This window comes from Lichenostomus cassidix, chromosome 3, assembly GCF_008360975.1.
Source record: "Lichenostomus cassidix isolate B80296 chromosome 3, HeHo_3.0, whole genome shotgun sequence".
In the NCBI taxonomy this organism is placed as follows: domain Eukaryota; kingdom Metazoa; phylum Chordata; class Aves; order Passeriformes; family Meliphagidae; genus Lichenostomus; species Lichenostomus cassidix.
Window position 1 is genome coordinate 29,644,712 of NC_139483.1, and position 17,288 is coordinate 29,661,999.

General features: G+C 48.8%; 1 protein-coding gene across 2 annotated transcripts in view; it reads left to right on the top strand.

The window, feature by feature from the left end:
• Positions 1–3,413: 3,413 nt before the first annotated feature.
• MDGA1 (MAM domain containing glycosylphosphatidylinositol anchor 1) overlaps positions 3,414–17,288 on the top strand; it is a 138,801-nt gene continuing 124,926 nt past the window's right edge. The window contains exons 1-2 of one of the 2 annotated variants that reach the window (XM_085055092.1): positions 3,414–4,634; positions 5,321–5,566. In XM_085055092.1, the coding sequence (XP_084911218.1) occupies positions 5,440–5,566 (127 nt within the window). In that variant the 5' untranslated portion in view covers positions 3,414–4,634; positions 5,321–5,439. Of the gene's footprint in view, positions 4,635–5,267; positions 5,567–17,288 lie in introns of those variants that run through there. The other variant, XM_085055091.1, reaches the window with a different exon arrangement.

Consider the following 17,288-nt stretch of genomic DNA (forward strand, 5'->3'; position numbering starts at 1 on the left):
GGTAAAGGCAAGAGGCAGGAATAGCAGAATCCTGTACAATAGCAACCAGCTGTCAGAAATCCCAGCCCAGCCCTGTGACTAACAGCATCTGGGAAGTGCAGGGAGGAAGGGTGGTAAAGCTCAGGGAGGATAAATACCTTGGCTGAAGAATAGATATGGACTCCCTGCTCATCATTCCTTTCAGTACCAAACACTGTCTGTGATGAGGAGAGATAATCAAAAATGCAGAGAATACACAAGAGGCTCAGAGGTACCACTAGTGTTGTAAAATGCATCTGGGAAGAAACTGAGCACAGCAGAGGTGTATTCCCTGGAGTGGAGATGAGGAGAACTAAGGACAGTAAAGCAGAGCCCTTGGGATTTATAGCCCTATCCTGGCATGCTTCATACTGGAAGCAGGAGATACCCAGGAGGATCTAGGACTGCAGCAGCACCAGCCTGGTATTATGAATGATGGGAAACACTGCTCTAGGCCAGGGAATTTTTTTTGCACAAAGAGATTCTGATTCCAGCACTTTGGAATGGCAAACTAGGATTTTTTAATTTTTTTTTTACAGTTTTTCTGCAAAGACCAATTAAACAGAAAGAAAACAGACAGCAGACAGTTTAACTGCAACCTGTCATTGTAGCTTCGCCCAGCTTCCCATCTTCCAGTAGTTTGTGTGTTGCAGAGTACCTGGTGCTGCTGTCCCTAATTTGTTTGAAGCAGTTCAAAAGGGCTCTCCTTCCTTGCACATACTGGCTTTCCCCTGACTTTCCCAGTTCCCCCTCTCTGGCTCCTTTGCTGCACAATCTCACTGCCTCAGGTTAGACACTTGCCCTGTTCCACACTGTTCCACAACCTACCTCAGCTCAGCAGCAGCAGAGGAACAGCCCTGTATGCTCCTCGATGCAGACCAATGATGCAGTTAGAATTCCCTCGTTTTCCTGTCTCCCTGCTAACATCTCTGCTGCAGTGCTACAGAGTCCTCCAGCTTTCTGCTCCCCAGCTCTCACCTCTTCTGCAGCATTTGGAGTCACCCTGGCTTTGCCCATTGCCTTTAAGGTGCTCCATTATGTTCCTTTTCTGTTGCTACTTTCTATTTCTTCTCCCTTTCACTAGGCATAGTGAGGGAAATGTTGCATTAAAGTTTCCATATATGTGTGGAGGGAGGAAAGGGAGGAAGAGATCAAACTTCATGGATCCTGTAGACATTCTTGGATGGGTTGCTGAGAAGAAAATGAACAGGAAAGAGGTGATAGAAATGTCAGGGCACAAGCTCAAGAGATCACCAGGGCCCAGAGATAGTTGCATCATCCCAGAAAAGTAAGAAATGACAGACTGCACCAGACTACAGCATGAAAACATTGACACGGAGATAATTAATGTTCTTGCAACTGGACCTTGGCCTCACACAGTTCTTCAATCGCTTCTTGCCTGGTGTTGTGCTTTATATGATTTGCTCTCTTTGAACACAGCAGCTGTCCCAGAGACTGTCTACCTCTTAACAGAGCTGTGAAATATAGGTGATGGAGTATGTATAAATATTTCAGAGACAGGACTCATTTGACAAGTGGGGTCTTGAGAAGCGACCGGAGACACTGACTCCCAGACGGAAAGATGGGACAAATATGTTCTGCAGAAACAGTTTGGGGGGAGGAAAAGCATCCTTTATCTTTGCTTTCTGACAAGTAGAATCACTACAGGGTATGGTTTCCCTATAACAAGTAGCTTGCTTAGCAAGTGAGCATGGGAGTGCTCCCTTGCTGTCACCCGTTGGAAACTCCATAATTATGAATGCTATGATTTATTAGGCCTCAAGCAATAATTATTAATTACCTTATTTAGCAAATGCAGTTATGTTCTTGGGTTTTGGCAGTATTTTTTCCCACTCAGAATATACTTTGGCAGTTTACTTTGAAATTCATCTTTCATAAGCATTTGTGCAAGTGAAACATGAGCATGTGTGTTGAATACTAACACAAAAAAGGGGTGTGAAGTATACTTTTTTTTTGACTCATTAGCCAGATATTTAATTCACACTCATTCAAACACTGAGACACTATTCCATAATTTAATGAGAGTCCCCAGAAAAGAAATAATGGAAAGGCTACAAAATGCCACATAAATATCCTTATTTCAAAATTATGCATAGAAAAGAACAAGATTCATGTCTCCATGGTTTTATTTTATCACCACAAAGCTTCCTAGATCTGCAAACATCTCTTCATCTCATTTTCGTTGGGTTGCTTTCAGCCTGCTTCATGGAAATGTGGACAATTTCACTTTGTCTCATTATCATCAGCTCCTGCTTCTCCTCATGCCCTGGCAAAGGGGTTGATCCACCTGTCCTCCTGGTGCTGGCTGCCTTCTTCTACCCTTCATTAGCGTTGTAACCACCCACTGTGGGAAGGATTAAATCCTTCTCAGATAAGGGTTTATTGTATTAAAGAATAAATTTGCTCCCATCAGGTGCTTTCACAGGCGCCCTGTTCTGTGCCATCAGCTGTAGAAAAGGCATCTTAGAATGTGAAGCCCACAGTTTCTTGGCAAATCTTCCCTTAGTTATAGTAAAAATAAATAAAAATTCAAAAAACGCAAACCACCACAAAAACAAACAAGGCAGTTTTATGCTGATGTTATCCTGACGAGTGATAGACTAGAGTCCAGTGGGAAATCGCCTGCCATGCGTACCACATGCATGGATGCTGGGCACAGGAGGAACGCTGGGCTCTGGGGTGAAGCTGTCCTCTCTTTATCGCTGCTCTCTTCCTGGTGCATGCTATTGCTTTTCTCTCTTCCTTACTGAGCACCGTTTATCATAGGAATAACTACTTACTAATTAGGGGCTATATCTATTAATTACTTGTTTGTTAGAGCATGACTGAGCAGCCAGCCTCTCTTTGGGCCATATATTTTGATTTGGTTTTTGGTTTTTTTTCTTTTAATTTCATTTTTATCCAGGCAGTGACTTGTTCACATGACGACTCAATGCCTGCGGGGTACGTCTTTCCACCCGCTTTCCCTCCGGGTCCCGCACCCCTCGCCAGCTGCCGCGGGGAGCGGGCGTGGATGCAGAGCGGCGGGAAGGGCAGGGAGCCCCGGGGGCAGCGCGCCAAGCCCACGCGTGGCCGAGGCGGAGGCGCGCAGGGCCAGCCCCGAGGAAGAGCCGGAGAGGACCCGCTGTCGCTAAGGGACACCGCAGCAGCCCGTCCCCGGCAGTCCCGGCGGGGCCAGCGCTGGGGAGGAGGCGAGCCGGAGCCCTGCTCCCGGGAGCAGCAGGCGCCGCTCACAGGGGCTTCCAGGGCGCTGGCTCCGCGTCACGGTCTGGGCTCATTGCTACGGACCCGGGCTACGCACGGGTGGGCTCGCCGGCTCGGGGGCGAGCAGCTCTAGGCTTCCCAGAAGCAGCGTTTTATCTCCCTAGCAAAGCAGACGGAGATAGGGATGGCAGAGCAGGGCCCCACGCAGGCCCCCGGTGCCGGTGGTGATGCTCGGGGCTGGTGCAGCCTCCTCCTCCTCCTCCCGGCCTCTCGGCCCTGCGCGGGGAGGCACGGGGAAGGGGCATGCAGGCTCCCCGCTCCGGCTGTCACGCAGGAGCATCACCGCGGCCCGGGGTCGGCAGTCCGGCGAGTAGCGCGGCAGCCTCGCACCGGCTGGGGCCCCGCACAGCACCACTGCCCCGCCGCTCCCCAGCATGCACAGAGCAGCCCCGCCAGCCTGAACCTACCTGGGGGTCCCCAAAAACTTTGCTGGCACCAGCGAGCACCAGCACGGGAGACACCCCGGCAGGCTGCGCTGACCCCCATCCCTTGGCATCGCAGGTCCCAGCCAGGAGAAGCCGACCGTGCCGCCAGCGTCCTGAGGATGGGGATACCCCGGACGGAGAGCCGCTCCCTCGCCCGAAGCAAGTCCCTCTCTCTCCACCCCTGCGGTCTTGTCTATCATTGGGCCGGGGCGAGGCGTGGGGAGGCTCGCAGAATTGGGCAGGAGGCTGGGCTCTCCCCTGCACGCCCGCTTTAATTGGCTCTTTTTTTTTTTCTTTTTCTTTTTCTTTTTTTTTTTTTGTTTTAATCCGAAGGGGAATGAAATAGTGAAGAGGGGAGGGGGAAAGCCTGGAAAGCCAACGGAGGAGAAAATAAGGCGCGGCTGGCAGAGCCGGCAGGCAGGGAGGTGTGAGGCGACCTCGGGCCAGGCTAGCTGGAGGGCGCGGGAAGGCCCGGGTGCCCCTCAGGGGTCGGCGGAGCGGAGCGCCCCGGGGCCGCCTGGCGAGCGCTGACGTTCCCGGCAACTTTTGCGGGAGGTTTTGGCGCTTCAGGAAAAAATAGTGAGGTAGAGACCTGCCAGGCGGTTTCCAGCTGGCATCTGGTAGGAGTAGCTCAACTTTGTCCAGCTCCTTGTCCCTCCTTGTCGGCTCCCTTCCAGTTGCAGCTCGTTAGGTCCCACTAGGAGCTCCGGCAGCCGTCGAGGGAGAGACACACGGGCCTCCCTACAGCCGCAAGTCTTCGGCGAGGCGGGCGGAGCGGGCGAGCACGGAGGCGACGCACCCACACGAGGCCGGCACACAACATCAGGGAAAGTTTTGAAGGGCGAAGGACCTGGCAGGCTGGGGAGGAGGCGAGGAGAGCCGGGCTGAGCTGCAGGCGCAGCGAGGGTGCGTGGTCTGTCTGCTCCTCGGTTGCTTCTCCCTTCAGGCTGGTTGGGGCGGTGCAGTGCAGCTAGGGGAGCTCTTGGGAGCCGCGTTAAAAAAGAAAAAAAAATTAAAATCCTTCCTGGATTTGATTAATTACAACAATCCCCTCCTCAGAAGATCTGGAAAAGAGAAGCGAGAATCACCTATCCCTCCCTCCGCCTTTCAGCAGCTGTCTCCTACCCCCCACCCTCGCTTCCCCCTTTTTTCTCCACCTCCTTCTCCTCTCCCCGTCCGCTCCAGGGGCTGCGGCCAGAACCTCGTCAGGAGGAGGGAGGGCTAGGACTCACTCAAGTTGGCCCCAGTTGGCAGCACTTCGGGCAGCGCGGGACTTGGGGCAGCGCTCGGCAGCTCCCGCTCAACAGAGGAGCCCAGTTTCCCGCAGGGATAGGGGGACAGCGCTGGGCTGGCCCGGACCCTGCCCTAGCCCGGTGTCCCCGGGCTGGCCTTTCCCCGTACCCCGAGTGCGGGCGCGGCTGCCTGTTCGCCTGGAAATCCTCGAGCAACCTGGCGAGGGGAAGCGGCAAGCGGCACTCCGCGTTTCTACCCTCCCTGCCTCCTTCTCTCGTTTTCTCCCTCCTTATTTTCTTTCTTTTTTTTTCTTCTTCTTCTTTTTTTTTTTTTTTTTTCATTTTAAATTTTACCCCTAGGCGGCCCCGGTGTGGGGAGGTCCCTTCCTCCGCCCGAGGGGCGCCGGTGCCCGGCGCGGAGCGGGGCGCATGGGGCGGCGTTTCAGGAGGCTTTCGGCTGCTCCTTGCTCCCCCGCCGGATGCTGCCTGAGCTGTTTTGGCTGTTTTTCTTCGCCGGCGATGAAGGCTCTGCCTTGAAGATGGACATGATCTGTTTTTTATTCCTGTCTCTGGTGCCGGTGTACAGCAGGGGACAAGGGGTGTACGGTAAGAGACGTTGTCGCGGTTGCTGTTTGCGAAGGAGGGGTGTGGGGTGGGGGGCGAGGGCGCAGACGGCGGCGGTGGGATCAAAGTTAAAAAGCACCTGCAGGAGAAAGTAAATGATGCCGCCGAACCTCGTCTCAGCCTGAGCGGAGAGACTGATTGCAGCAATAGGGCTTCCAGCGCCTGTAGCTACTTCATAATTCCTCGCCGTAACCTCTGGCCGCCTCCCTTGTATGAGTCCGCCGCGATGGCACGCAGGGAGCGCCGGCGGGGCTGCCGCCGGGGGAGCGAATGGAGCCCCGGCCCTGCCTCCCCGCTCCCCACCCGCCTCGCGTGGGGACGCCGCGCTGATGCCGGCGGGGGCGGCTCCGGTAGCACCTCCGAGTTGCGTTTTCTTTGGGGCAGAGGGAAGACGGAGGATCCCTTCTCCGCGCTGCGCTTGCGGGTTTCCGTGCTCGCAGGACCACCGGCACGGGGGAGCAGGGAGAAGGGCGGCCGGGCTGTCGCGCCGGGGGTCTCGTTCCCTGCGTGCCGGGGGCTGCCCGCTCCTGCCACCGGCACGGCTCTGCCCGGCTCGGCGGGGCCGGCTACCCGCTGCTCCCCGCGGCCAGCCCCGCGGGGAACCCCGGGGGGCGAGGCGAGGCTGGTTTTGCACCCTGTGGAACTTTGCTGCTGGTTTTCTTCATAAGGTGATGGAGTGGGTAGTGGTCTGTGGCAGAGCTGATGTCGAGGTGCTTGATTTTTTTTTCCCCTCTTTTACTATTATTATTTTTGCATTTACGGGAGCTTACTTCCACTCCTTGTTTGCAGGCAGGGTGGCAAATGGCGAGCTCGGGTGGTCTCCTCATGAGAGGTCTGGTTTCCGCAGCCCCAGTGCGAGGGCAGAGGCGGGGGATGGCACCCCGTACCGCCGAGCACAAGCCCCGGGCTGAGAGAACACCCGGGATTTACTTTAGCCAGCCGTGCAGCCCCCCTTTCCCTCTCCCAGCCCTCTCTGAATTCTTGCTTTACAAGATCTGCATTTCCAATACACTGGGAAAAAATAAATAAAAGCAACCCACAAGACTTGTCTCTCATAACAAGCCGCCTTTATCTTGGCTTACAACTCAGTTGTGCGTTGCTGTAAAGTCCTTCTGGAAGGCATGCCACTGCCTCTAACAAGCCAAGCGCTCTGAGCTCTGAAGAGAGACCCCAGTGAGAGAATCCAGCCCCCCCTCTCCCTCTTTTTTAACAGCACGCAGCCAGTCTCTTGTGTGAGCTCTGGCAAAGATCAGTTCAGTCTCACTGACTATGGGTAAGTCTTTGTAGGTCACTTTTTAATGATGTATTTCTTTAATGGAAACAATTCCTCCTTTCTCCGTGAGGACTGGGATGTTAATTTGAGTTTGGGTCTGTTTTGTAAAATAACCTTTTTAAATAGAGGATGTTTAACATCCTTTATTTTTTTCTTTCTCCTTCTCAGTATATGTGTTTTCTCCCAGTCTGCGTATCCAGAGGAAAATTATATGACCCTAGAAAGGCTGGAAAGATGAGGAATAGAATGAGTTTGTGGTACAGAAACCTGGTCAGGGCATGCCATTTAATCCTTTAAAACAGGTAATCTGCTTCTAGCTGAACTTTTATTATTTCACTTCAGTGTGTTTGCTGCTGAATAGCTGTCAGTTGCTGTAGAATGGCCTCACTGCTTAGGATTGTAGTGAGAGGGACAGAGCTTAAAACCAGATTTGCTTAAATGTGCTTTAGAAGGTTGCCTGTTGTATTTTTTCATACACTTCAGTGAACCTGCATTTGACCGAGTTGCTGCTATTAGATCTTCAGAGTAACTTACTGATGTTTTTGTCTTTTTCTGTCAGAGAGAGATTGAAGAAGCTGTGTACAAAAGAAAGCACAGATGCAGACATACACTAAGATGAAGGCATCCTTTTAAGCCCAAATGGTACACTACTTCTATCTGTTCTCTTACTTTACTACACAAAGGGGAAATCTAGTCTCTTCCTTCCTCTCCCCACCCCTACCTCTTCCAACTATCGAACACCAGGAGCCTTAATACACAGTGGTCGCTGAGTGCAGCCCAGAGCTGTGTCTCATGGAATCAGCATGCTGCAAACTTGGACGGTGACTAATAGTTTTCATATTGTCTTTACCAATCCTGCCTTCAGTCCACTACCCTGGACTGATTCCATGCCTTGTGCAGCCAACATTGTTTCTTTGGATGTGAAATTGCTGTTCCTGATGGCTCAAGCAGAGCTGGATTAATATTGTTATATTTGCAAGGATAAATCAAAATCAGGATTAGAAATTAGTGCTACTGTCCCCCCCCCTTGGGTTTTTCCTCTATATTGGTCTCTTGCCATAGGTTTAAACTGTACTTCAGCATTCTGTGTTGTGAATGTCGATCTCATGTGGCACCTAATGTAAAAATGATGCGAACTTAAGTGTCATGGTTCAGATCTGTTTTCCTGCCTTTGAATATTGGCAGCGGAGATTGGGAAAGGCATCTATATGGGTCTATAAATATATTTTACTTTAGCAAATCTCCTGAGATTAAATCAGATTAAACAAGATAAAGTATCCATGTGATGTACCCTTTAAATAATACACCCACATGGATATGCACAAAAGACCTCTGTCTAGGAGAGCAGAGTTGTTGGAGAGGTTTATTGAGATGAATGGTATAAATAAAATGTGTATAAGGGGGGTTCTGGGAAAGAAGCATTTGCAATCTAGGTGCAATTTAATTAGGAGTCAAGGTGCTTTTTGCTTGCTACCTGAAGAGGCTTGTTATATAAATTGGCATTTGTTGTAATGACTGAAGTGTGTCTGAAACCCTCTTCTCATTAGCTGATCCCATTCTTTCAGCCTTGTTTGTTGCAGGGAGACAAGGCTGGCCTGGTGGGGAAGGCAATTCAGCAGACTGCCAAGAGGCAACTTTTATCAGCCTTTTGTGGTGGTCCATTTCCCAGTCTGCATGTGCTTTTCAGTCCTGGTGTGTTAATGCTGCTGGTCAAGATGAGAAGCCAACTGAAACAGATCTCTAGAAAATGTCAGAATTGGGGAGGAGGAAGGAAGAGGTAAGGAGACAGGGGACTTGCCCTTCAAGGGTTGGAGTTATCAACACTTACAGTCTTTAAGTTAGACTGAGACGGGAGGATTGGGGAGTGGTGGTGGCATTCAAAGGGAAAAGTATGTGTCTGCCTTCTAGATTTCAGGACTTGGGGTAGCTCTGGTTCTGTGTGCACAGGGCTGCTGCTGTGCTTGCTCCATGTGCAATGTATAATTAACACTTCTGGATTGTCTTGCAATTAGCACAGTCCAGCTGATCAGCAGCAGCTTTTCAGATGGAATAAGAAAGTGGTATGTTTTGTCCCCTGACTTTCCTGATTCACCTGCAGAAAAGACATCTCAGGAATGGGCATCACAGTGTGTAATGTGGGGCTACATGCAGCAAGGTGATGGAAAGGGAATAAAAGGAAATGTTTAGGCTGGGCAGCAAGGCAAGCTGCCTGACACCATGATCAGAGGTTGATCATGGGCTGCACTTGAAACTGGCGGGGTGAAGCACTTGGGAGTGTGGAGTAGTCCTGCCCTGGTCTCAGAGGTGGGGAATAAATGACCTGTTAAGGCTCTTTCTTTTAAGAGACACCATCACACTGAATCACCCCTGAGTTGCCACTACAGACAGAAAAAAACCAAAAATCACCAGCTAGTGGAAGACTGTTTTTTTGTGTCTGTGGTGGAGGAGTGTCATAGTAAAACATATCCTGTATTTAGCCCATAAACATCAACATTTTTCATTTCATGTACACATGACATGATTTGCTTCCTGCTTCTTTTCCCTGGTTGGTTGTTGGTTTTGGGTTTTTTTTTTAAGTAAAAACACTTTTCCTAGAGTTTTTTAATGTAGGCTGCCTCACACCCTCTTGCAACCTGTGTGCATGCATGTCTTCTGCTGACAGGTTCTGGGAGACAGGCACTCTAAAGTCACCTGGAACCTGGTGATCTGGATCCATCCCTCTCACCTGCCTCTGCCCAGAGCTGTTTTGTCAGCAGTAACAGGGAGCCAAGTCATGGAGCTTTTCAGCTACCTTGCTGTCATCTCAGTGAACCCTGTGTCCTCAGAAATGGCTGAACGGACTGCTGGCTTAAGGAGTGGTGGAGCTGGCTCCTGTGAGACACTTCTTGGCTGATTCTGTTTTGAAAATGTGATACTTGAGCATAGTGGCCCTCCAAACTAAATGTGTGTGTGTGTGTACATATATGTATACATGTACACACATCCATTGGGCTCAGCCATTTCTCTTTGTTGTCCAACTCTTAAATCTGTGGTGACTGAGGCTGGATACAGCCTTTTGAGGAATGAGTTTTCTAACTGGAGTGCCACAGAAATAGTCTCAGCAGCAGACTGGGTTGGTCCAAGATTTGCATAGTTCTTGATCAGCTCTTTAAGGTTAAGGCATTAAATCTGTCCAGCTCGGTGCTTCAGAACACCTTGCTGTTCTTCAGCTGTAATGTGTCAGATTCACTCTTCTGTGACACTAGAGCCTCTGGTTTTAGGTCAGGTCAGTAGCTTCACACACCAGATAAGCCCTCAATTGACTTTAATATGCAGTACTAGAAAACTGACATTATCCTCTTGACAGGTTGTTTGCAACTTGCTGGATGAAGTCAAAATATTTCACTATAGGTGTCATCAGAAACCACCATCCTATGCTAATTTTTGTGGGAACATGAAGACAGATGTTGAATAATTTGACATGAGCAGCACAGCTTTTAAAATTATCACCGTGTCAGGTTCGCACTGGAATTTTTGAAATATATATATATTATTTCAGATGAGTTTGAAAGAGGGGGAGGTAGATGTAGTAAGTGACTCCCAATAAGTGGAAGATGCGGCAGAAGATGGCCCTGGAGGTTCAAGACAGTAATTCAGTAGTGGCAGTAAGGGGTGCTGTGCTGCTGAGGCTGCTGTTCTTATTTTAAAGTAAAGATAAAAATGATTTCCATGCTGGTAACTCAGGGATCTTGTGACACTTCCCATCAACCAGAAGCCCTACTGTTTTGCCTGTGTTTTGACGAGTTACTGCTATTCTGCTTGCTTGAATAGTGCAGTTTCAGGCTTCCAGTCCCTCCCTCCATACACACTGTGCTCTCTTGGTTCATTAAGCATAGTCTATTAGCATTAAGCTAAGAACCATGCCTGCATGGCCATGGCTTGTTATGAGGAGGGCAGAGTTGGGGGGGTGGGGGAAAATTGCCTTCTGCCCAGTGCCAGTGTGCTGACAAAAGCAATGGAGAGAGACGTTATTTCTACTAGTGAAAGACAGCTTAGGCTGGAAGGTGTTTCTTACTCTGTTTGTGGAAATGTCCTGAACCCTCCCTGCAGAAGGCTTCTTCTGTCGGCATAAGGTGTCCACAGGCAGCTGGTTTGCCTGTGTAGCTCTGGAGAGACAGTTCACTGGTGAAGTTCTCATCAGGACAGGTGAGATGTTTTGTTCAGAGGGGCTGCTGTGTTGTGCTCTCAGAAGGGGCTATGTTTTGCCGTGGGGAAGATGAGCCTTCTAGAGAAGAGACAGTGGATAATGCTTGTTTGTTCTTGGAAAGGCTGTGGGTACTTACATCTGATAATACAATATGTGTTTCTTCAGGCCATTCCTGGTAGCTCAGATCTTACGTACACTGAAACTGTTAAGAAAACTTTGAGACCATTTCTGCTCTCAAGCAGTCAAGGTAACCACCTCAAGTGCCTGTGTCCCACACACCTTTTGCTGATCATCATCCTCTGGAGTGGCACAGGTTTAAACTCAAAAGGGGAAAATGTGCCAGTGTCCCCTGGGCTTGTGGAGGAAAAAGGAGAGCTATGGCATTGACATCACACAGCAGAATGCTGATCTGGCAAGGCCTTTGGGATCTACCAGAGTGATGTGATGACAAGAAGTGGAAAAGGAGACTTTGTGTGTTTCATGTCTCTGTGCCCATGTTTAACTGGTGAGATCTCTACTTTGGTAGGATCCAAAGTACTTGGATTTGAAAAGAAAAAAGCTTCCATCTGCCCTTTATTTGGGGAAGGTGATTGAAGAAACAACAAAAGATTGTTTCTTACATCCAAGCACTTGCTTACTGTTCAAAAGAACAAATTAAATGTGTGATAGTCCATGGAGCTGAGGCTCAAACAAAAGCACTGCATTAAAGAGCTAGGAAAGAGCTCAAGAAGTGGAGCCGGGAAAAGGAGATCATCTCTACGAAATTCAAGTGCTCCCACCAGCTTAGCTGGGACAGCCCATGATGGGAGGCAGAGAGCCTTCGTGCCCAGTGTCAGGTGTTTCTCGGAACGGAGGTTTAGACTCCCGCTTCTTTTCCTGACTTCTGCCCAGGCAGAGCGCGGCGCCGCCGGCAGCTCCTGCTTCCCCTCGCCCCCGAGGAAAAGGCTGCCCGTCCTTCCCTTCCGCGTCCTGCCGGCTCCTCTCCAGCTGCGGCCGCGGAGCACATCTGGGCGGCGGGGCCGCGCCTCCGCCGCTGCCCGGCAGAGGGAGGCGTTGCGCGGCCCCGGCGGGGTGCCCGGCGAGAGCGCCTTCCCGGGAGGAGAGCGGGCCGGCACTTCCCGGGAGGAGAGCGGGCCGGCACTTCCCGGGACACGCTCCCGCCGCGGCAGCGCCTGGGCCGGGCTGGGCCGGGCTGGGCCGGGCTGGGCGCGGCCCCGGGTGCCGGGCTGGCCGCGGAGCGCCCGCAGGCGGCGGAGCATTCTTTCCGTGGCCGCCTTGGCGGACTTCGGGCGGGATCCCGCTCTCCATCTTCCCGGCGTGGTCCGGGATGGAGCTGCCGCGTCCAGGTTTTGGCGCTGGCTGCCTGCGGGCGGCTTTGCCTCTCTCCTGGGTTTGTTTTAGGATCTGAAGCGCTGTTACGCTGGACCCAAGCACTACATAACCACACACACCTTTTTTTTTTTTATTTTTCCCCCCTTTCCCTCTTTTCCTCTCTCTCCTTCCCCTCTCACTCTCTTCTGGATTATGGAAGTGCTGTTCTTCCATACCTTCTTGTCCATTTCCAAGCAAAGGTTATACAGAAGAGTGAGTGCAGGCCCCTTAAATCCTTAATCAGCTTTTCAGGTGTAGTGTCCCTTCTTTTTTTTTGTGGTTTGGATTTTTGGTTTTATTTGTTGTTTTGGGGTGCTTTTGTTTGTTTAGGCTTTTGTTTGATTGGTTTTGGTTCTCCAGAAGAAAGGGTAGGATTAAAGCAATCTGAATGCATATGAGGGAAGAGGGATACTCATGCATTGCCTTGCTCTGTGAGAGGGAGAAAAGACAGCAAGGTGATGTCTGGCTGCTGGGGCTTCAACATTCTCAGCTGAGGGCATTAGTGCTGTGGTATATCAATAGCCTTGGTTCTGTGATGCAGCAGAGCTGAGGGGGCCACAGCAGAGGTATTGGATTGATGCTGGTGCTTTGGCCCTTGGAAAACATGGCTTAGGGGTGCTAGCTTAGAGCAACATTTTCTTCTGAGCATTGTGGCTGCCTGCAGGGCACTACTGTATTTGCCACGCTGGATCCCCGGGTCAGCTTCTGACTACTAAAGCTTTGGTTTTAATGCCCAAATACTGTGGCTGGCAAAGGGAGACACCTAAAGTTAACCAGGGAAGTAGAGAGGCAGCTGAATCTAAATGATTAGTTCTTTAAATCTTCCACTTGTTCTTCTAGACTAGGCAATGTGGTTACTCCAGTGTGTGCTTGTGACTGTATTCCCAAAATGAACAGAGAGCTTTATGGTTCTAGTAATGCTTGAACTCCTTTGAGAAGGATGCTCCTTCTGTAAAGCACTCGGTGTTCTCAGGATTGTGCTAGCAAGGAACAGCAGTGTAGACACGTTTATGTATTTCAGTGGTTGTGAATAGGGCAGGACAGCCCACTGGGGACAGCTATGGTGCTGGAGTGGCCTGGTGATTTGAAGTCACCGGCACTGCTGTGTGAGCAGGTCATGGCTCTGTGCTGGGCTGTACACCTCCAGGGAGAGGGTGCATCGAGGCGGCAAGTGAGGACCTCAGGCAGCTTTTATTGATCTGGCCAGCCTCTTGCTTTCCTGTGGCTCCTTTTTCACTCATGCTGCAAATCACTCATGGCTATTACCCTTTGCTTTAACTTGCATAGGGGAGACACCACCGATGTAACTAAAAATCTGCCTGCCTGTGATGTTATGGCTTGTGGTTTCTCTCCACTGTGAGCTGTAGTGTAGGACAAATGGCATGCAGATACTTTTGCTGGGTTCATGTAAATGAAAATGGTAGAGTGAGGATAGCAATTGACAAAGGTGCAGTAAGAACGGCAGTTTCTGAAGACAAATTAGCAAATGCTGCTGAAAGAAGAACTGACAAAACATTGAAAGCTCAAGTCAAGCTGTGAGAAAAGCTTTAGGATGTCTGCAGGTGGACATTTAATACAAGAGTAACTGCTTGCTATTGCTGCTCCTGTTTCAGAAGGAAATGGTCCTTCACTAATTAGCGTAAATTGTTTTAAAATAAATGTGGATGGGAATCTTGTGCATCTCTTGTGTGTCTTTGTGATGAAATAAAAAGGAAAAACAAAGATGTGATTCAGACAGATGTTTGAGAAACGTGTCAAAATTGTTTTTGCTTACAAATACTGTTTCACCTTCTGGTGCTTGTTGCGTGTCTTGCATGGTGGAAAAAGGCATTTGTAGATTTAGAGTGAAGAATGATTGTCTTTTTGCTAAGTTTAATAAACGGATTATTCTGACTTGGAGCATTCCTCAAAATAGCAGAAATGTGAGCAGTTGAGGCTCATAAAAGTAACCTGAGCAGCAAGAGCCAGCTGGGGATGGGAGACTGAACTCCCCTTTCAGTCAAGTGAATTCCAGCTGGGGTGTTAAGGAAATTTAGCTGGTAAGGGCATTTCTACTGCAGTTGATAGACCCTGAAAATCCCTCTCAGAGAGTACATGTAGGATTTCTTGTGGGTTTATGTGTCTCCCATCACTGTAATATCTATGAACTTCCACCTTTACAGTGCCTCTGTTGCCTACAGTTATTCCACTCTGCATGTGGGGAAATGAGATGGAGATTAAGTGATTTGCCAGTGGCAAAATGGAGAATCGAACATCAGCAAAGTTTTAACCATCCTTTTCTCCCTGGTAAAGTGCAGCTGGTATTAAGTGCAATCCCTGTGGCTGATAGATCCAAGGTAAATACATCCTCCAAAAGAAGGCATAAGCCATTGAAAATAGGCTCTGATCCAGTTATCGCAGAATCAAGATTTTTAGTAAGAAAACAAAACCATGTTTTGTCTTTCACTACTAATTTAGCTCATCTTTGACACAGGTTAGGATTTATTGTAGGACACCCTTTGGTGGCCTTGTAGAGGTTGAGCCTTACTGTACAGCACTGGGAGAGACAGAAATCTTTCAGTTGTGGGTACACACACAGCTGTGCTGTGTGGGTCTGCAGAAGGATCAGTTTTGGCAACTGTTGACTCATTCTGCAACAATTTAAATGATTTTGCACTTGATCAAAGAAGCAGTATTTCTTGCTATGGAAAACTTCTGTCATGGATGGAGGAGGTTAAATGACTATTGATTGTACCAAGGGGAAAGACAGACAGGCTGTGTTTGCCATGAAGGAGCAAAAATTTGGGATGAGAAGAAAAGCACAAATGTGATTAGGGACAGTGCCTGGGACAAAGGAAAAGTTGTGATATCAGGGTGGGGCTATGACTCTAAAATACGGCTTTGTGCCAGAGCAGAGTACAGCTTCTGAAGAAGCAAAAGGGAAATATGAATATTCCAACACATTTTGTCATTTTAAGTATGTGCTAAACCATATCCTTACTTTTCTTACAAGTATGAAGACAGAGAGAAATTTCTAGTGTTTGTTTCCCAAATGCTAACGAAGACCAAAAGGACTTGATGTCAGTGGTATTTGTTAGACAGTTTGACTTACGGTGCACACACACTGCGCCTACGCAGAAGTAGGACTGTGACTTGTGGGTGCACTCTTGAGCTAGCTTTAAATTAGCAGCTTTGGTTACTGATTGCAGTGCAGCAGTAACAGCGTGGAGCTCAGCCTGGCCTGTGCTCCAGCCACTTGTACTACATCCTGAGTGAGCCTTGTGGTGTGTGCTGAGCCCTCTGTGCCTGGGGTCACCTGGCAGTGACATGATGCACTTGACTGCTTGATTAAACTGTTGTGGGGCACCCCCACCAGGTTCATGCTTGCTTTTGGGTTGCAGTGTGAACAAGTAGAGTCAATTCAACTTCTCCCTGTGCCTCTGGGTGGGAATCCTATAAATCCAACTAGCTGGCTTACGGTGGGGTGAAGTTTGAAGCTTGGTGGTTGCAGCAGCTTAGCTGCTGCAATCCCATAGCTGCAGACTCTAGCAAGACAAATGCCAGGGTTCTTCTTGCTCTGTGGTGTCTTTCAAGCAAGCATAGATGCAGCAGTGTAAACTGGTTTAATGCAGTTTGCTGTGGTGAAGGAGAACCTCTGAACAACAGGTCTGGAATTAATCTTTAATTTTGAAAAGCTATTCCTGAATAAGTCTTTGCACAGACAAGCCCAGCATTTAGCTGTGATTAAGTTTCTAAATTGTTTTTCAGAATGGGATATTCAAGCTCCTGTACCATGTAGCTGCATCTGAAGACGTTACCCATAGAAACTAAGCTCCAGCTTTGGTTAAAATAGCACAATAATAGTTGGTGTTCTGTCTGGTCAAACGATAAGCAGCTCAGCACTTTCATCCTTATTTCAGCAGAAAAATGCAATTGACAGTAGAGAATGACTGTTTACTATGATGTGCATGATTAATACCATAAATCTTTCATGTTGGGAGGTTGGGTGAGAGGCATGAATATCACCACAACAAATTGAAAGAAGCAATTTGTTACATTTTTGTGGTTGGTAATCAGGTTTGAAACTCCATGTAGAAGAAGAAATTAGTCAAAGTGAATGGTAGTTGTTGAAACCAAAAACCACTCTGGCATTTGCTAAGCACTGGCAAAGATGCCATGCTGATTTTTGCAGATCACAATGAGCATATGTACCTACTTGTGGCTGATGGTTATTCCAAGTGGCCAGCAGTAGTGTGTGTGCTATTTGACAAACAGTTCTGCTTCTCGGATTATTATGGAGACATTTCAAAGTATGTTTGCAGCATATGGCTTGCTTAAGGAGATGGTTTTAGATACGAGACATTGGGTAAAACACACTAGATCAGCTGCTTATCACTCAGCTTCAGTTGGGTCAGCAGGGCATTTTATACAGACACTTAAAAGAGCAGTAAAGAAAAATGAGGAACCAGCCCTGCATCACAGCATTGCAGACTTTCTTTCCTTGCATAGAACAGTGTGCAGGAAAGCTCCAGCAGAACTGATACTTAATAGACAGATTTTAATTAAGAATTACATTTAATTGTCTCAAAGCAAGTCCAGAGGGAGTAGTAAGTGAGGATTTTGGGGGAAGGAAGCTATGCTTATGAGCTTTTTGCTTGTTAGCCCTAAATCAAAACTTTGCAGAAGGAGGAAACAGGGGAAAATGCCAAAAAGTACTAGGATTTGTGATGTTCTTGGTGAGGTAGACAGGGAAATGAGAAGGAAATGTGTCTAGCTATTGCTGGATGTAAAAAAAAAAAACAACAAAAGCAGAGCAAAAATAAGTGGATGCTGTTGACGGTGTTGAGAATATTTCTCTCTTTCGTTGGTCTCACAATAATACGCATGACATTGTT